At 49.2% G+C, this 20,228-nt stretch overlaps 2 protein-coding genes across 5 annotated transcripts in view; one reads left to right on the forward strand and one right to left on the reverse strand.

The window, feature by feature from the left end:
- LOC136404021 (lysine-rich nucleolar protein 1-like) overlaps window positions 1-20,228 on the forward strand; it is a 360,920-nt gene that overhangs the window by 276,267 nt on the left and 64,425 nt on the right. The window lies entirely within an intron of this gene.
- The window catches only part of LOC136404023 (IQ domain-containing protein K-like), a 69,154-nt gene continuing 50,638 nt past the window's right edge, over window positions 1,713-20,228 (reverse strand). The window contains exons 8-9 of one of the 2 annotated variants that reach the window (XM_066383507.1): window positions 17,371-17,482; window positions 1,713-2,372 (exon numbers count right to left, since the gene is read on the reverse strand). In XM_066383507.1, the coding sequence (XP_066239604.1) occupies window positions 2,254-2,372; window positions 17,371-17,482 (231 nt within the window). In that variant the 3' untranslated portion in view covers window positions 1,713-2,253. The remainder of the gene's footprint in view (window positions 2,373-17,370; window positions 17,483-20,228) is intronic. The other variant, XM_066383508.1, reaches the window with a different exon arrangement.

The raw sequence follows: 20,228 nt of genomic DNA on the forward strand, positions 1-20,228 counted from the left end.
GCCGGCTAGCGCATCCCTTGTCACCACGCATGGGGAAGGGGGAGCATGCCGGGAGAACACCGCCCCGCCCTGGTCTCCCGCTGCCTGCCCTGCCCCGAGCATGCGCTTGCTTCTAGAGCCGCGGAATCCCGTCGTCTGTGAGGACCGAGAACCTGGGGAGGCAGGGACAGAAGTTAGGGCCCAGGGTGGGGGTGGCTGCATGCAGACCCAGAATCCTCAAAATACAAAAAAAAAAAAAAATCTTTGAACACCTGCGTCCAGGCCGGTGAAAATCAGCTGCGCGGCACCTTCTTGTGCCAGGAAATGGTCGCTCACCCCCGACCCCTGGAGTCCTTCGGAGCCCCCTGACCCCGCCTGGGACTCGGGCGGCCAGAGCCCCCTCGCAGAGGGGGCGTCGTTCACCCGGCCGCTTTCTAAGCTCTCGGTGGCCCCGGCACGTGAGGTGAGCTCGGCCTAAGTGGCCACGAGCGGAGGTAACGTGTGACCGCCACGGAAGTGGACCCAGTTTCGAGCCACGGGGAGCCTTGCTTAGTGAGACCTGTTTTTCCTTCTTTTCTCTTTAAACTCGGATGCGTGATGGCACTCTGGGACTGGTTTTGTTCTGGCTCTAGGAGGGAAAGGGGGCTGGCCGCCCTCCTACGGGCGGGTGGGCAGCAGGGATGGGGAGTGAGCGGGGAGTGCGGAGAACTGATATTTTTCCAAGGCTGTCACCCGAAGGGGACAGAGAGACATCTTTGCCAAGAGACTGTGGCAGCCAACTGCCCCCATGGAACAAGTTCAAATGCAAAATGCAATGGCACCTCTGCTTATGCCAACGAGATTTCTTTAGGGGAGAAAACCCGGAAAGGGAAGCCTCTGTGATTAAAAACAAAACAAAACACCTGATTGTAAGCACAAGTCCTTCTGTGTCCGCTTATCAAAATCACCTTTGGACTATAAGAGCCACTAGTGTCCCCCTTTTAATGAGAGACAGTCGGTCGTTTAGATGCTGGACTTCTGCCCTGGAGACTGACCTGCAAACTGGGCGCTTGTGTGCGTCTCCCGGGGTCCAGTTCCTGCTGTTGGGACCGGGGGACCCCGTGCTTCTAGCTCGGATTCTGTCAGCGCCCACCGGCCAGATGTAGATGTCGGGGGGGGGGGTCCTCCTCCCCATTAGCCAGCGCTGCGTTGAACCCCAACTGAAAGGGAGCACTGTGGCTTTTGTAATCCAAGGACGCCATGATTCTACCAGCTTACAGGAATTCTCTGCAGGTGCTTTTTATTAATCGATAAAGAGCTAAGGCTCGTTTTTGATAGATAATATGTATTTATTAAATGTATTAATGTGCGTTTTATAATGTACCTTAACCTTCCCCTGGCTGACTGTTGCATACTTATAGGAAAAGAAATCATTAAAAATTTTTTCAAGACAATCACCGCGGACTATACAGGACTGTATACAAATAACTGCAGATTGTAAAGCATGGGCAGGTGGGTTTTATTTTCCAAATGCTGTTCTTCTTAACATAAAAAATAAAGGCTTTCCTATTTACTTAAGATGTGTGGAAGCTGGTCAATCCTAGCACCAGGCTTTCCGATCTGCCTGGAGGCCGAGTCTGTGTCTTTTTGAAGGGGGGGGGGGGGCGGGGGGGATTCCCATTTAACAGGGAACCAGCCACAGGACAAATGACGGGGAGCTTGCTACATTTTGGAACCTAAAAAAACAAAAACCCTTTGTTGCCCTCGTCTGGGTTTAAGTGACCCATCTTGTTGGCGGAGCTGTACCAGTCAAGGTCAGCTTCCTCTGGAAACGGTTACAGACTGTCGTGTCTTTTTTATGAATAGTATGCCCCAGATAAACTTAGAGCCCGCTGCAGAGGTTCGGGACTTAAATTTAAATATAGCTCTTTTTTTTAAAAGCGGCGAAGGTGGGAGGCTGGTAACCGGGACTCTCCATCTGGAACCAGCACTCACTGTGCATCTTAATCGCGGTTGGTATAGAATATTCCTGAAGCAAGCACCGGACAAGTGTACGGAGGAGAGCACAGAATTTAGGGTCACTGCGGAAAGTTGAGTCTCGTACATTCTTACTAAGGTCACTTCAGAGCTGTTCGCACTCAGGATGTTTGCCACCAACCCTACCTTACGTGGAAAAGGTTCTGGATTCGCGGGGACGAAATCTAGTCATTAAAGAAAACAACAGTACGGGAAGCGTCATTTGGAGATTTTGCTTGAATGGGTCGTTGGTGCTGGAAGGGAGGATGCCAGCAGCGGCTAAGGTGCGGCCATGTTCGCTACAGCCTCTTCCTCCTTCTCCTCCTCCTTCTCCTTCTCCTCCTCCTTCTCCTTCTCCTCCTCCTTCTCCTCTTCCTTCTCCTCCATTTTAGATTTTACTGCAAATAAAGCAAAAGAGAAAGTCAGGATTGCCTTACATACCTGGGCAGACCTGTCATGTGGAAACCAAGCAGGCTGGTGTGTGCAGAAGGCCAGTTGTAGCAGAGCCACCGTGGACGTGGTTCTGGTCCCTGGGGAAGAACACAGGGCCTCTGTGCTCCAGCGGTGGCACCTGGAGCTTCCAGACCGCGTCTGGTGGTGTCCACGGCCACTCAGCTCAGAAGGAGGTGCGAGTGTGCTGTGCTGGTGGGCTTCGCCGGAGACGGCAGATTCCAGACCCTTGACTCAACCCTGTCTGTCACCATTCACCAGTCCCTTCCTCCAACCCCCCCCCCCAATTTAAAACTCAGGAGAGCAGTGGGGTCAGTACAAGGTCAGAGGAGAATCTTTTTTACTCTTTCAAGGTCTGGACACAAATGTGATCCTGGTGACTTCCTGGATCAGCCAAACAGGAAGGTTAGCAGAACACAGCCTGGCACTGTTTGTGAGGAAAACTGTCCCCACGGATGACAGCCCCTCCCCCCAAACTGGAAACCCAGTCGGCTGGTGGGAGGGGGAGGGGGTCCTTTTGGAAAAGATGCTCTTTTTTTTTTTTTTTTATAATGTCTTTGCTGCTGGTGTCCAGGTGCCGGCCCAGATGTTAGTGCCTTAAAGGGTTATTCTGAGCAAGGTCACGGCTCCGGTTGTTTCGTGGAGAGCAATGTTCAAACAGAAAGCTGGTGTCTGCCGTGTAGCACAGATGTTTCAGGTCCAGCCCACTCTCCTGGACTCAGTCCTGACCTCCCAGCAAGGGCACTCACTGGCCAGGCCCCTGCCCAGGGTGCAGTGAGGTCACCATCCCAGGGAGCCCCGCACTTCTGGGAGGAGGTGGCCTGCAGGCTGCCCTCAGACCGGGCCAGCAGTCTCTAACTCCGGGTCCCTGGGGAAGAACACAGGGCCTCTGTGCTCCAGATTACACAAAGACCCCTGCCCCCAGGGTTCTGGGACATGGCTTCTTCCAAGAAAGGCGATTTCCAGACCTTCAGCGGCTCCGTGTGGACTTGTGGCTGCAGGGTTTACACTGGTCCCTGGCCCACCTCCCCACCTGCCCCTTCCCAGCGTGTGAAAACCCCAGGTGCCAAACAGGGAATGTGAAATGGCGTCTCCATTTAATAACTATCTTCTGTTTTAATAACTATCAAAACTTATAAGGTATTTATTTAGCGACTAATCACTATTAATAACTCAAACCAGAAAAATATTTTCAATCCTTGGAGCCTGTGATCATGGGAACATTTAAAACAACATTTTTCAATGTGTATTTCTGTTTGTGCCACGTCTTTGGAAGCCACATGGGTCATCACAATGAAGACCCTCTGGGTGATGACAGTTAACCGTCCTTCCCAGACCCGATGCACCGTCCACAGTTAGTGCTCCCCCTGTCCCCTTCGACTGTGATGTGGTTGGGGGTGTTGTTGAGCGGCTGACTGAGGGAGACGGATTCCCGAGCTGTGGCACCTGCCAGTCCCCAGCGACCAGGCTGAGGGCGTGATGCAGAGGAGGGAGGAAGCACACAGCCAGATGGAGCAGCTCAGCACGGCTGCTCCGGTCCCCCCGGGCAGCATGCAGGGTAACCACAGGTGTGGTTGGGGGGCCTGCTAGAACTGCAAATTCAGGGGCCCCATCCCAGACCCACAGAGTCAGAAGCTGCCCGGGGAGCCCACCTGTGTGTCTAACAAGCCCTCCTGCTCACTGTGATGGGTGCTGGTTCAAGTGTGAGACCCCTGACCACTGGTTCTCTATCCACGGCTGCATTTAAGAATCACCGGGGCCCTGGCTCGTTAGCTCAGTCAGTTAGAGTATCGTCCCAAAATGACACGGTTATGGGTTTAATCCCCGGTCAGGGCACACACGAGAAGCAACCAATGAATGCACAACTGAGCAGAACAACAGAACACAGGCTGGCCTTCTCCCTCACCCTCTCTCTTCCTCTCTCTGTCTCTCCGAAAAACAATAAACAAAATAAAATAAAATAAAAATTAAGCCCTGGCTGGATGGCTGGGTTGGTTGGAGCACCATACTGCAGCAGAGAGGTTGTGGGTTCGATCCCCAGTCAGGGCACACACAGGAGCACCTCGATGTTCCCGTCTCTCCCTCCCTCCCTCTCTCTAAAATAATAGAATAAAGACCATCTGGGTAGCTCCTTAAGCATATTGGTGCCTGGGTTTCACCCTAGATGTTCCCATGTAACAGCTCTGAGGCCCGGGCATCAGTATTGATTCAAAGCTGTCCCGTGTTGCTAACTTCAGCCAGAGTTGAGAGTCTCAAACCGAGGTTGGAGTTCCTTTAAAGAAACAGAACTCTAAGCACCTTCGGAGTGGTTCAGAAGATTATCAGTGTCTCAAAGTGTAAGCTATTTGAGTGGCATTCTCTCGGGCCTGCAAGTGGCAGACAGACACGCAGGAGCACAGGCGTGAAGGGAAGGCAGGCTCCCGGGAGAGATTCCCAGCCCTTGTGTTTTCTAGCTCCTCAACCCGGCCTGAAGCATGAATTCTCCTGAATGTCTTTGTCTCCGTATTTTAACCAACTCCTGTCCCTGCCTTGATAATGTTTCTCACCTAGCGCCCACACGCTGACCTCGCCTGGGAAAGCAGAGAAAAGGTGCTAAGAACTTCCCACAAACCGTACAGTTGAGAGACGACTAGACTCGATGGAACCCCACAATGGAATTTCCCCAGTGCCCAGCCCCACCCTGGCCAATCAAGTCAGAATCTCTGAGGTTGGGAAACGTCCACTGGTGCGGTCACACTGGAAAACTGGCATTGTCCAGTGAATCCAAGGACACATGCGCCCCCCCCCCCCAGTGTGGACATTTTATTCCCGTATCCGTCGCCCGGAGAGAGAAACCCCTGCCTAGGTGCACTGGGCAGTGTGAGCTAGGACGTCCAGCAGAACACAGGAAGTAAACGAGATGCCTATTGGCAGCTAACTGGATACATACACTGTGGTCAGCCTGAATCGTGAGCACACAGCAGTGGCCGTGGGTGGACCACTGCGACACATGTCGGTTTAGATAAGTTCACCGAGGTTGATGGACAGGTGCAGAGCGGGGAATGGCACCTACCGCGTGGCGCTATTTAGGGCAAATCCAGTCGTGGAGGGATGCATCTAAAAACTAAAAGAAGGCTGCAGAAAAGCAAAGACCCATGGTCACAGAAGGTGAGTGACTTTATGGGGGAAGAGACAGCGCTCTACTTTTTTTAACTGGGATGGTGGTCACATGAGTGCTTCATACTTGTGTGTTCTAGTCACCGTTGTGATATAAAGAAGTCCACAGGGCAATATACTAGAAACTATAGAGTCAACCAACAAAGGAATCTGCCTGACCCGTGGTGGTGCAGTGGAGAAGGCGCTGACCTGGAACGCTGAGGTCACCGGTTCAAATCCCTGGGCTTGCCCGGTCAAGGCACATACAGGAAGCAGCTACTGCGAGTAAATGCTTCCTGCTTCTCCCCCCTCTTTCTCACTTTCCCTCTTTCATCACCCCCCCCCCCCGTCCAAAAATCAATTTGAAAAAAAAAAGAGCATTTGAACTGCTTTGGGAGGATGGAGAGGGGACGTAAGCGAGCTAATTCTCAGCTGTCGTAGCAGGAACATTGGTAGCTAATGTGTCTAAAAGCATATCTATCTGTTAAAGATACAGAAGTATCACCCAGAGACGTTGCTAAAAGTTCAAAGTGGCCTGACCTGTGATGGCGCAGTGGATAAAGCGTCGACCTGGAATGCTGAGGTCGCCAGTTCAAAACCCTGGGCTTGCCTGGTCAAGGCACATATGGGAGTTGATGCTTCCTGCTCCTCCCCCTGTTCTCTCTCTATCTCTCTCTCTCTCTCTCTCTCTCTCCCCTCTCTCTAATAAAAATGAATAAATAAAATCTAAAAAAGTAAATAAATAAATAAAAAATTTTTAAAAAAAAAGTTCAAAGTGATTGCCTCAGGGCAGTGTAAAGATGATGTTTCTGTGTCCTCCTGTTCTATCAAATATATATATATTGTGTGTGTTTATATATATATTTATATAACACTATAATATTATATTATATATTATATATATAATTTTTAAAAATTATATATATAATTTTATATATATATATATATATATTATATATAATTTGCTAAAAAACTGTTAAGGCAATGCAGTTTCTCCTTAGTGGCTTGGCCCCGGTCTTGGCAGAACAGAGCCCTGCACAGGTGGGTACCCAGGAGGAAGGGAGCCAAGGAGGAGGCAGCCGGCAGGATGGATAAGACAACCTGGTTTCCCCGAGCTGACAGGCATCCCTGTGGTTGGCCTCCAACACCATCCAGGCCGTGGCCTCCCGCCCCTGTGCTGTCCTTGTCTCCTCGGCAGGCTGGTGCCCCGCCAGTTCCACAGGCGCTGAGAGGGCAGAAAAGCCCGGAGAGAGAGGTGCCAGCCCTCCGGCTTGAATTACAGAAGATGCGACGCTGTGAGAAGGGCCCGCATGCTACGAGCCTCCCTCCTCCGCCTGGTGGCCCCATCCCTTCCTGTTCCAGGCGGGCAGGTGGTGATGGAGTGGAGAACAAAGCATGGAGAGTTCCTTTCTAAAATAAAATAAATGTTGACATGTGAGGGTAAATGTCAGAAGCCCGGTGAGTGAAGCTCCCTTTCTTGACAGAGCCGGATGTTGGGTTGCGACGTTATTTTGAGGAAAGTTGAACCAATCTGGGAGCCACACACCAGGCATTATTAAGACAACTCTGACAGTCCCGAAGGTGCAGTCATTATGGTTTCTGTTGTTGGCTTCTAAACAATGTTACTAAAGTCAGCTCGCCAAGTCTTCTTGAAGGCAGGGTTTTTCCACAGGAACGCTGGGTGCCGGAAGTGACATGAGTTACATTGACACAACATCACGAGGATTATCAAGCTTTGAACCCGGAAAGGATCTTGATTAATAGGAAAGGGAAAAAAAAGACACTTAATAAAAGGAAAACTGAGAGGGCAGGAAGCCGCTGAAGCAAAGTGTGCAGCAGGTCCCCAGAGCGGTTCAGATGCTGAGAGAGGTCTGGTTCGGAATCCCACAGTCACTGACCGACCGGCGGGCACTGGAGCAAGTCTCTCCACCTGTCCAAACCTGAGCTCCTTGATCTGCACCACGGGGACAGAAAGGCGACCCGCTCAGCAGAGGGCCAGGATGAAATGAGGTGAGGTAGTAACCCGCTGCCTGGCACGTAGTAGATGCTCAGCAAAATCATTATACAAGTAGTGCGGGTGACCCTAGGAAAACGGGTGAAGAGGCTACATTTAATCAAACATTGAAACAAATATTCTTCAAATACTGCGGGCAAGTTTCAGTGATATCTGTATGTGTTTATATAGTTACTAGTACGCTCCAGCTGATAAGGGCAGCTCCCTAGCACAGCTAGCCAACTTGTACTGAGGCTGGAGTCTCAGCACAGCGGTTTAAGCAGCTACCGTCCACGAGGACGCCCTTCTAAATCTGTGTCTTCAAAAGCCGGTTAAGTCAGGGCTGTGAATGAACACAGGCGAGCCGTGTCATGTCTTAGGACTTTTTTTTTTTTTCTCTGCATTCCCAGCTGCTGCCGCCGCCAGGGACCTTTAGAAATATCCAAGGCATCTCGCATGAGCTGTGAGTATAAACAGCTCTCATCCAGTTCAGACTGGCAGAGCCTCGGTACAGCAAATGCCGCCTGCAAGTTAAATGGAAAAACAACAACAACAACGACAAAAAACCCTCCAGTTTATTTTGAAATAGCTCCTGTAACAAGTGTATAACTAACTGAGAAACCATTTCAATCTGCGCTGAGGAATGGGGTGGTATTCACTCCTGATCTTGAATCCAGACGGGGCTCAAGTCAAGAAACCCCAAGAACTAAGAAACCAAACGTTATCAAATATTAAAAGAAGGGGATGGGAAGTAACATCCCAAGTTTAAACCACACACGTATCTCTAACAGGAAGCTTCCTGGAATATTGGAAGTAGAACAGGGATATTTTCCACCGCTAACTTAGGGAGAAACGTACCTGCAAACAGAACCACTTCTTAGAAACCACTTCTTAGAAAACATGACTCACCTCACCCATGTCATCTTTATCCCGTAAATGTTTCCTCAGTCCATCATCACTACCATCCGTTCCCTCCCCACCGAAGACACCTTGTCTTTCTATAAAGCCCGGCGGACGCTGCCAGCTCCCAGCTACAACCCTCTAGATCAGGGGCAGTCAACCTTTTTATACCTACCGCCCACTTCTGTATCTCTGGTAGCAGTAAAATTTTCTAACCACCCACCGGTTGGTTCCACAGTCATGGTGATTTATAAAGTAGGAAAGTAACTTTACTTTATAAAATTTATAAAGCAGAGTTACAGTAAGTTAAAGCATATAATAGTAATTACCAAGTACTTTATGTCGGATTTTCGCTAAGTTTGGCAGAATCAATCTTTATAAAACAACTTACTATAGTGAAATCTATCTTTTTATTTATACTTTGGTTGCTCCGCTACTGCCCACCATGAAAGCTGGAACTGGTGGGCGGGAGGGACCAGGGTGACCAGCACTGCTCTAAAGGATGCTCGCTGCTCTAAGGGTTGAGGCCACGGTCCTGAAGGAGGCCCGGAGGCCACGGCTTTGTCCTGGCTCCGCTCTCACCTCCTATCCAACCTTCATCACTCCCGTTTCCTCCAGTTCCCCTTCCCCGCTCAGGACTCTGCCCTGGCTGCTGCTCACACCGGTTAGCACCTAGCTCGCTGCTGGCCTCAGGTTAGGGGGGCCTGTCTCAGCACAGTCCTGGGGCGCCCTGCACGTCTACGAAGCACTCCTCAGAGTCTGTCGTCGGGTGCTCTTGTGATTGCTGGGGTAGCATCTCCTCTCCCGCCCGACTCTGAGGTCCTGGCAGAGCAAGGTATACAGGCTAATGGTCTCCACTATCTCTAGTACCTGGCAGGTCTGGTCCCACACCCAGAGCGGGTGCTCAGTCAGTCTTTGTTGAATCGATGAATGAAACCTTACTCCGGCTTCCTTCCTTCGTAAGCCCCAAGCCCTCTCTCAGCCTCCAGGCTTGTGAAAAGGACGGACATCGTTTCCAGCGACAGAAAGCCGGCTGCCGTTCCGTGGGAACGCCCAGATTTCAGTGTCAGGGAGGCAGGCGTTTGCCTCCGGGTCCCATCATTAACTTCCAGCCACGCCCGCTGTCCCGTCCGTCCGTCCGTCCGTCCGTCCCTCGCTGACCTCAACACTTGCTGCCTGCCTGACCTGGGGCGGCGCCGTGGGCGTAACCTTCAGCCTGGAACGCTGAGGTCTCTGGTTCGAAGCCCCGGGCTTGCCCGGTCAAGGCACGTAGGGGAAGCAACTACTGTGGGTTGATGCTTCCCACTCCTCCCCACCCCCTTTTCTCTCACTCTCGCTCTCCTTCCTCTCTAAAAATCAGTAAATAAAACCTTAAAAAGAAAAGAAAAGAAAACTTGCTTCTTTTCCTATAACGTTGGGCTCCTTGTGGATCTCATTGCACAGGGAAATTTTTTTTTTTTAAGATTTTATTTATTGATTTTACAGAGAGAGGAGGGGGGGAGGAGCAAGAAGTATCAATTCGTAGTCGCTTCACGTAAGTTGTTCACTGAATGCTTGTTGTGTGTGCCGTGACCAGGCGAGCCCAGGGTTTTGAACCGGTGACTTCACCATTCCAGGCTGACACTTTACCCACCACGCCACCTCAGGTCAGGCTGTGCGGGGTAATCCTGATATTTAAATACATGAACTGAGCCCTGGCCGTTTGGCTCAGTGGTAGAGCGTCGGCCTGGCGTGCAGAAGTCCCGGGTTCGATTGCCGGCCAGGGCACACAGGAGAAGCGCCCATCTGCTTCTCCACCCCTCCCCTTCTCCTTCCTCTCTGTCTCTCTCTTCCCCTCCCGCAGCCGAGGCTCCATTGGAGCAAAGATGGCCCGGACGCTGGGGATGGCTCCTTGGCCTCTGCCCCAGGCGCTAGAGTGGCTCTGGTCGCGGCAGAGCGATGCCCCAGAGGGGCAGAGCATCGCTCCCTGGTGGGCGTGCCGGGTGGATCCCGGTCGGGTGCATGCGGGAGTCTGTCTGTCTCTCCCGTTTCCAGCTTCAGAAAAATACAAATAAATAAATAAATACATACATACATGAACTGAGATACACAAAAATCCACCAAAGAGTGCCTGTTCAATCTTCCACAACAAGCAAATGATACTTTTATAAATTAGTTAAGGAGAAACTTAGTTTTTAAAAATTCTGTGAAAACAAAATGCCAAGCACGAGCCTCCTTTTCCACGAAGCTGATGAAACTCACAACTGCGCTGAGTCAGAGGCGCCCTGGTGACAGGTCCCTTTGGGTCGGGCCTCTCCGTGGTCAGTGTTCTTTCTTATTTATTATCCCGCGTGAGGCTCACGACCTCTGTGTTGCAGATAATACAAATACCTGTTTTCTTCCCGAATGTACTTATAGCTTGCTTCTTCCCCAAGAGAATTTGAGATCATTCTACAACAAAATATAGTTAATAAAAATAGAGAAAAAGAACACCAAGTCTGAAGAGAAATGGAGAATGTAGACGCAGTAACCGGAAGAGTGAAGAGGTGGCTATAAACGGACTTTAAGTTGACTCGGGTCCCTGGCAGGCGGGACAAAGAGAAAGTCGAGGAGGAAGCCAGCTCTTTTCTCAGGGGAAGTAACATTCTTCCTTGCGTGACCTGCTCAATAACCTTTCTCATGTGGGGGTTTATTTTTTAAAAAGATTTAATGGAGTCTGATCCAAACCACATTTTTATACAGAAAATGCATTTAATACTGCTATTTCCTAGAGCTACCTCCTTGACAAAGTCAAGTAAAATCTAAGATCGTAGGATCCAAGTTTATAACCTGATCTAATCCAGAGGTTTCCATATCTTTAAACTGTCACCTCTGAGATGAAGTACAGTTTACACTTCTCAAACAGTATACAAACACACACACCTGAAACAAAAACTTCACTGTTAGCGTCATCCTTATTACACAAGAAACACATCCTGATTATTTTCTATCTCTCTTTCACTTTTAAAATGCTTCCGGCAACCCATGAATTGAGTTCACCATCCACAAGAAGGAAAAATATGATGTAAAAAGTGTATGCTTTATAGCAGCCGTCCATCATCACTGAGCACCTAATAATGTGTGTGAGGCATTGGACCAGGCACGTTACACACATTGTTTCCTGTGGGTCTCTGTGGGAGTCAGTGATGTTACGGTTTCCATTGCACAGATGATGGAATGGAAGCACAGAGAGGTTAAGGAACTGCTCAAGGTCACATAGCCAGTGAGCATTTGTAGATGAGCATTTTTAGCTCAAGTCTTTCACACTCAGATAACCTGGTCTCTCAACTGGGCTTGTAGAACGGTGGAAGATCAGGAAGGTTAAGTGCCTCGTTCAAAGACACACAGCTAGGAAGCTTCCAAGCAGGGTTTGAATATGACTCTTTGGGCTCCAAGCCCAGGACTCTTTCTGCCAGTATTAGCTGCTCACCCTGGCCATCTTCAAATGTCCCTTTGAAACTTCTTAAGTGACAAGTCTCCAGATGCCACGAAAAGCAAATGAGGGGAACTCCAGTGCACCCTGAAACAGCCGCACATATGCAAATGACTCCATCTCCCTCCCCTCCCTCCTACGCACATGAGTCCAAATGAGGCGCTCTGTAAAAGCCTTCCTAGACACCGAGGTATTGTCGGTGACAACATGCTGGGTTGATCTCCTGACACCTTTCTGTATTTTCATAATGATAATGTATCACTTTGACAAAGGGACGATTTTTAAATTACTTTAAAAGGAATCAGTCTGTCTTTAATGTCAAGCTCCATCCGTCTACACCTTCAAAATGTCTAGGTCCCGGGCTAATGAGAGTTGAATCTGAAAGTTGGCAAGAATCTTCAGCTGCTCGGATCCTATATTTAGACCCTGAGGGTAAATGCCATGAGTCCACGGAGAGAAGGCAGGACCACTAGACAGGTGGGACCATCGCCCTTTAAAACAGGCTAACGGCTTTAAGGGAACACGGGCAACACGCCCTCCTCCCCCGAAACTTAATCAGAGGTTGAATCTTGACGGGTTTCTTAGGAAATCCAACACCAGTCGATGCCTCTCCCGCATTTTAACTCCATAAATAACATTAGTGCATTGCAGCAGAACGAAGTGGAGAAGAGGTCGGACTTTTGGAGCTGAGCCCCCTGATTCTGCGACGTCCTTGCTGTGTGGGCCTAGGTACATTCTTCAACCTCTCTGTGCCTCTGCTTCTCCATCTACAGAATGGAGACCCACTTCCAAGGGCTGCAGTGGAGAATGAGTGACTGCCAGGGAAGCCCTTAGAACTGGGCTTCCTGCCGGCCTCCTAGTGAGCACACCGTGAACGTGAACGACCTTTGCTGTTTAGAAAACAAAAAATAGTCACCTGTGTTTTTCTTTTGGAAAACGAAACAGGCAGAAATCAATCAACCTATCCATTGCCTCTATGACTACCACTTAGAGATAATCACTATTAGCATTCAGGAGACCTTTTCTCTTTGTCCACTTATATATTATGTATACACATATATTTTTCCCGTTGTTTCTTTGTCCGCTTGCTTGGAAACAGTTCTGTTTACTTTAGACGGACCTTGTCCATAGAGTGTTGACCAAGCTGGATGATTCGGGGAGGGGATCTTTTCATCCACCAATGGACATTTGGATTAATTGCACCTTTTCTGCGACTATGAACATATACACTTGTGCCTGACCAGGCAGTGGCGCAGTGGATAGAGCATCAGACTGGGACGCGGAGGATACAAGTTCAAAACCCCGAGATCACCAGCTTAAGCGCGGGCTCATCTGGTTTGAGCAAGGCTCACCAGCTTGAGCCCAAGGATGCTGGCTTGAGCAAGGGGTCACTCGGTCTGCTGTAGCTCCCCTGGTCAAGGCACATATGAGAAAGCAATCAGTGAACAACTAAGGTACCACAGTGAAGAATTGATGCTTCTCATCTCTCTCCCTTCCTGCCTGTCTGCCCCTATCTGTCCCTCTCTCTGAGTCTCTGTCTCTGTCACACACACACACACACACACACACACACACAAAGGTACTATATACTTGCTTTTGTGTGTGAGTATACACCCAAAGTGGAGTTGATGGATCAGATGGTCATTTCATTTTTAATTCTGTAAGGAGCCTGTTTATCTGCACACTTTTACATTCTTACTAGCAGCAGTGCACAAGGGTTCCAGTTTCTCCACATCCTTTCCAGTACTTATTTCCTAGTTTTGGGTAGTATTTACCTTACTGAGTATGAGGTCATTTGTGCCTTCATTTTTATTAGTTTTATAACAGCTCTGTCAAGTTATAACTCACATGCCATAATAATGATTTTATTACATACATATTTTAATGACTTCATTACCTACGTATTTTAATGACTTTCAGTGTATTCACAGTCAGGTACAGCCATCACCACAATCAAGTTTTACAACAGTTTCATCAGCCTCAAAAGAAACCCCGTGCCCTGAAGCTGGGACCACCCACGTCCCCCCAGCATGGCGTTTCCTGGGGGTGAAATCATACACGGCGTGGGCGTCTGGCTGGCTTCTCACTCTGAGCATCGCCTGGGAGGAGGCAGGGTCCGTCCTGGGCAGCCCCCATTTCTGCACTGAACCCCGGGTTCACTTACAGAGAATGTGATCTCCAGTCCTCCCCCAAGCCTCCCGCTCACAGACTGACCGAAGGTCTGTGCAAACAGCAAGGGGGTCAGTCAAACGTTGCGGCAAGTTCGACATTTCCTCAGCTCTGCCACTCAGCAGCTGGGTGACACAGACAAGGACTGACCCTCTGAGACCCAGTCTCCTCCCCTGAAACATCGGAGTAACAATAGTTTATACTCATCGAATGCGTCATGGGTGTGGTTTGGCGCTCAATAAATTAAGAGCTTTTCTGAAGGTCACGGGTCTCTGCAGACGTGCAAGATCTGGCAACTAGGGGTTCGGCAATGGTGTCGGCAGGCGGGGACGCCACATGGCAGCGACGATGTCCCAGTGCTGAGCCCCCTCTGAGCTCCAGCTTGTATTTCAGAGAGAGTCGCCCTTGGGCGCGTGCTGGGAAGACAGCCGTGTTGGGCTCGCTGGCTCGCACTTCGCCTGACAAGTGCGTGAGCACACGGCAGGGCCACGCGTGTGTAGTCTATGTGAGGCGGCGGGGCTTGCCCCCAGGACGGAGGGCCGCGTGTGGACCGCCTGCCCGTCGCTGTGAGGGGCCCTTTTGCTGTTGGCTTCCCTGAGAAGTGGTTTCCACCTGCTTCTTTGCTCCTGCGTCGTTGTTGCAAGACTGACGGGAACGGCCCAGCGCTTGCCGGCTCCGCAGTTCCTCTACCGTCTGCCCGGGTCCACTGTGGACCTGCCCGGCCTCGGCCACCGGCCTGACCGAGTGACAGATCCCCCTGGGGTGAAAGGGAAGACCCTCAGCCTAGAAGGTGGGCTTCTGCCCCTTGGGATGCGGGCGTCCTCTTCACACGGGAAAAGTCAGCTCAAGAAGAAGTGTGATTCCTTCGTGGTTGTGGCTTCTAGGAAGTTCAGAGCAGGATTTCTATTTATAGCAGAAACATTTCTGAAGTTATTATTCACGCTGAATAGTGGACTAGGGAAAGGCCACCTGTATCCTGAATAACTGGCTTATTTTCTTTGTTGTTGTGGACGCCGTGCACAGTGTTACAGACTCTAGCTCCTGCTTGGTCTCTAAGAAATCTACCACTTGTAGGCTTTGGAGTATTTTGCTTACTACATGTAGTGGCTTTATTTTTTTCCCCTATTTTTAATTTTTTCCTTAACATAATTACCACATTTACTAAAAAAAACATATTATATGAGTTTCTATAAGCTATTACAAACCACTCTGAAAAGGAGATAGAAAATAAATAGGTAAAGAACTAAAAGTAAATTATTTATTTCCTTTGACAGATAAACCACCTTCACTCCCTTTATTTAAAATACCAAGAAATGATCAAGTCATTTAAAGAGTACTTGTACATGCCTGACCAGGCGGTGGCGCAGTGGATAGAGCGTTGGACTGGGACGTGAAGGACCCAGGTTCGAGACCCTGAGGTCAATGGCTTGAGCCCAAGGACGCTGGCTTGAGCACGGGGTCATTCACTTTGCTGTAGGCGCCCCCCACCCCCATCAAGGCACATATGAGAAAGCAGTCAATGAACAACCAAGGAGCTGCAACGAAGAATTGATGCTTTTCATCTCTCTCCCTTCCTGTCTGTCTGTTCCTCTCTGTCCTTCTCTCTGACTCTCTCCCTGTCTCTGTCAAAAAATAAAATAAAATAAAAATAAAAAAGAGTACTTGTACACCTATAAAGAATGAACAGACGTATATACAAAATCTGATGTTATGGGAACAATTTCTGTGGTTTCTTTCTTCTTACCCACACTAGATTTCCAAATAAAATATGGATATTTAGTTACAAAGCACATTTTAAAACTATTACTGACTATACGAAGCTAAAAATACGCTATTAATCGAGAAGGGACGTTTGACCACATCTCAAAAATGTCTTAGGCATGTTCTTTGGGATTATATGGGCTGAGATCTTGTCACAAACATTTTAAAATTATTCCTGCAACTGTCCCGATGGATGGAGACTCAGGGATAACTCCGCCCAGTGTCTGCCCTGGAAGAAAATCCTGTTTGGGACGGCTTCTGACTCAGAGTAACATGAGACGGGTTATAAATGACTGTGATTCTACCCTGACAGCTGACGCTGCTCTCCCTCAGACCTCCTGTCTGCAACAAGGTTGCTCAGAGAAATGAACTTGGCCAAGTGCATTCATGTTATAAATACCAGAGCACAACAAGAACAGCGCGGCACCCCCTGAAGAAATAGGTTTCTTTGCTGGCTTTGTACACAGATGGGTCGATGGGTTCATGGGCTTTTTAGACTAAGTCAAAACACCGTTTTTATTTGCAATTACTCTGCTTTTTTTCATTGAAAATGTAGAGAAGGACTAGCATACATTGACCATTCATTTTCAAAGCGCTTCACCAGAGAACTGTGGGGTCTGATTATGGCGTCACCTCGGCTGGGGGGATTTATTTTCTACACCTCCTTGCTACCCAGATTCATAAGCTGTAAAGCTGGAAGGACTCTGTAGGGCTCGAGTTTAACAAACGATTCAGTTTGGTGACACCTGAGGGGACACTTGGTGGCAGTAGGCTGTCCCTCACTCCTACCCTGGGGGCTTCAGTCAACACAAACACACACAGCAAGAACCCAAAGCCCGGGTCGTAAGAAATCAGATGAGCGACATGCAGGTTCAGGCGATTCCTGGGGTTTGGTTCTGAGGGGTGAACCCAAGAGAGGTCCTGCCTCTCTGTGTCTCCCCTTCGGAGGTGTGTCAGGCCACTGAACAGAGAAAGGAGCCCCGCCCGGGGTCCTCCACCCGCTGTGGGACCTTGGGCAAGTCCCTCGACCTTCCTGGGTCTCTAGTTCTTCATCTGTCAAGTAAAGCCCAGGGATCCATCCACCAAATAGGCACGGACCGCCTGCTGCATGCTAGGTTCTCTGCCAGACCTGGGCACACCCAGACGAGAGAGACACACACGGCCCCTGCACGGGACCCCAGGAGCCCCCAGGAGCCGAGAGTCTCACCTGACGTTGTTTCAGAGCACACAGGTGTTTGAACAACACTAACCACGGGGACCTTGTGCCGGCACCTGTTCTAAAGATCCTCTCTTGTAACCCTGTACCAACCGCACAGACAGGTGCTCGTGTTAGTCCCCCTCTGCACGTGGGACTTGATCGGCGTCACACAGATAGAAGTGCAAGAATTCCATGACCATCTCTCTGGTCAACTCCAGAAACCCAGTGCTTTACCCGTTGTGCTGAGCCTCGACATTCAAACGGCAGGTGGGACCCGTCCCTGAAACACGAGCTCAGGACCTCCGGAGGTGAGGCTCTGAGTCACACCAAACCACCAACCTTTCTGTTCCTGCTTGGCCCAGAAAACTCTGACCCGCTCACGAATGTGCTTGTCCTCACGCAGCTTCCTCTGCCACTGACGCAGTTCTTGAATCTCAGGGTCACAGCGAACCTGAAACGTCCCCACAAAGATTTAGACCCCTTTCCACTTTAAAAAAACAATGTATTTAATTTTCATAATTATAATAGTGAGAGGAGGGAAGGCAGAGAGACAGACCCCTTGCATGCACCCTGACCAGGATCCATGTGGCAAGCCCACTAGGGGGCAATGCTCTGCCCATCTGGGGCATTGCTCTGCTGCTCAGCAATGGAGCCATATTTTAGCACCTGAGGCGGAGGCCATGGAGCCATCCTCAGCGTCCAGGGCCAATTTGCTCAAACCAATCAAGCCATGGCTGCGGGAGAAGAAGAGAGAGAGAGAAAGAGACAGAGAGAGAAGGGGAGGGGGAGGGGTGGGGAAGCAGATGGGTGCTTCTCCTGTGTGCCCTGACCAGGAATCAAACCCAGGACATCCACACGCCAGGCCGCGCTCTACCACTGAGCCAACTGGCCAGGGCCTCTTTCCACTTTTCTATACCCCAGCTTGTTAACCCTGCATGGAAAACCCCTTACAAACCAATCTGATAAGATTTTTCATCCTAAATGCATTCTCTCTACTAAAACTCACATAGAATTTGAGCATGAATGAGGCTGCGTGGAGATGTGGAATTCTCACAGTAGGTGGAGAGCAGTCTCAATCCATGCTGCCCCGTGGAAATATCACACAAAGATATCATGTAGTCACATATCTCATTTTAAATTTCCCTGCAGTCTCATTGTGAAAAGTAAGAACAAGCTGGTGACATTTTTTTAAAGAGTATTATTTTATTTACCCCAAAAGATCCAAAATATCATTTCAACATGTAATCAATACAAAAAACATTAATTATGAGATAATCTCACTTTCTATTTTCCATGCTAATTCTTCACCATCCGGTGTGTATTTATACTTACGGCACATCTCAACTTGGACTGACACATTTTAAGTGGTCAACAGCCACTTGTAGCTGATGGCCTTATACTGGACAGCAGAGTTCAGATGTACCAGCCACTGTACCAGCCACAGTTCTGTTTAACACCAACTTACTGACTGCCTACTGCACACTGCGGTTTGTACTAGGCATTGGGAATACTGAGATAATTAATGGCGATTGTAATTGTTACTTTTATTCTGTTATTATGATAGCTCCTACTTACTGAACACGTGTATCCCCGGCATTGTTTAAGGCTTAAGCGTTTTAGACATTTTAATCACCGGTAAGGCAGGATTGATTACCCCCGTTCTACAGACGAGGAGACTGAGTCTCAGCACCTTGCTGAGTCACAGAGCTAGGAAATGGAGCTGGGATACAGGTCCAGCTGTCCTCGAGGGCGTCTAGTAAGAGGCACACGGTCTGCAGGAGTCAGATCAATCAAGTGTGGTAAGAATAAGGAAACTAGTGGGTGCAGGAGACACAAAATGGGCACTGAGCTCAGTCTGGAGCAGTCAAGAAATACTTCATGGAGGAGGTGGCCTCTGGGCTACGTTTTTGAAGGATGCACTAGAGTCAGCTGTGGGGAGAAGGGGGTAGAAGGTAGTGGAGTTCCAGCCTGTGCAAAGACGGGGTGTGTGTGTGTGTGTGGATGGGCCTGGCTGATGCAGAACACGGGGGTGGGGGGAGCAGCCAAAGGCTCAGGCAGCCGCAGCCACACCGGCTGGGGGGCGCTCCTCGTGGGGGCTCCAGGACTGAAAGTGAGCGGTTTCATGTATTTGGATGTGCGTCACCTTTATTTTGAAAGATAACTTCAAGTTCCAAAGAACTTCAAGTTCCAGAGGGAAGGGGGGTGAGGGGGTGGGATCAGAGAAGGTGCAGGGATTAGTGAAATTATATATATGTAATACAGAGATACAGGTAACAGGACAGCAAATCCCAGAGGGAAGGGGGGAGGGAGGTTGAGGGAGGGGCGTAAACGGGGTGTAATGGGGGTATGTTGTTGGGGGGTGAGGGTGTTATATTGACTGGGTCACTTGAATCCATGTTCACACAATAAATTTTAAAAATAATAAAATTTTTTAAAATGCAAAGAAAACCCCCAACTACTGATGTTTGTTCCAAAACAAAGAAGACTGTATCCAGCTGAACATGAAAGCTACTCTTGTTCAAAAATAAAAAATATAATTTATCTATAGATACATAAAATTTATTTATAGATACATATTTTTAAATGACGCATAGATACAAAGTGTATATAGTTCTGCAAATGTCAGAGGGTACAAACAGCCCTCTGAGTGCCAGAGGAGGTGAAGTTATCCCTACCATCTTCCAAGCTACAAATCGATCTTTTCACTGTATTTTCTAAAGTGTCCTGTTCATAAGATTAGGTGCCCTCCACGTCTCTGCTCTGGGAGGAGGGTTATCAGCTGTGGTCTGAGCAAGCCCACACCCTCTGAGGGGCGGAGATAGGTTACACACGGCTTTCCCACAAGCTTCTGTGTATTAGGGACCCAAGTGCACAAACCCCCCCACACTTCTGCACGGTGACAACGAATACCCTTCTGAGAATAAACCCAAAGAATCTTCTGAATTGCTCAAGAAAGGTGAACACTAATTGCAATTGGCGAGTTGACCGTAAATTATTCTAGTCAAACTCTTTCTCCACAGTTGGTGTATTCTGAAAGTTTGGAGGGAAGGGGGCACTGAGAGTGTGGGTGCCACCATGGAGGGAGCGAAATTAGCATGGGGGGGGGACATTCACTCTTTACTCCTGATTTCTTTGGACTGGATTGTTGGGAGCTAGAGATAGCAGCCTCGTCAGCTGGGTCCTCATCAGCAGGAAAG

This window comes from Saccopteryx leptura, chromosome 4, assembly GCF_036850995.1.
Source record: "Saccopteryx leptura isolate mSacLep1 chromosome 4, mSacLep1_pri_phased_curated, whole genome shotgun sequence".
NCBI lineage: Eukaryota > Metazoa > Chordata > Mammalia > Chiroptera > Emballonuridae > Saccopteryx > Saccopteryx leptura.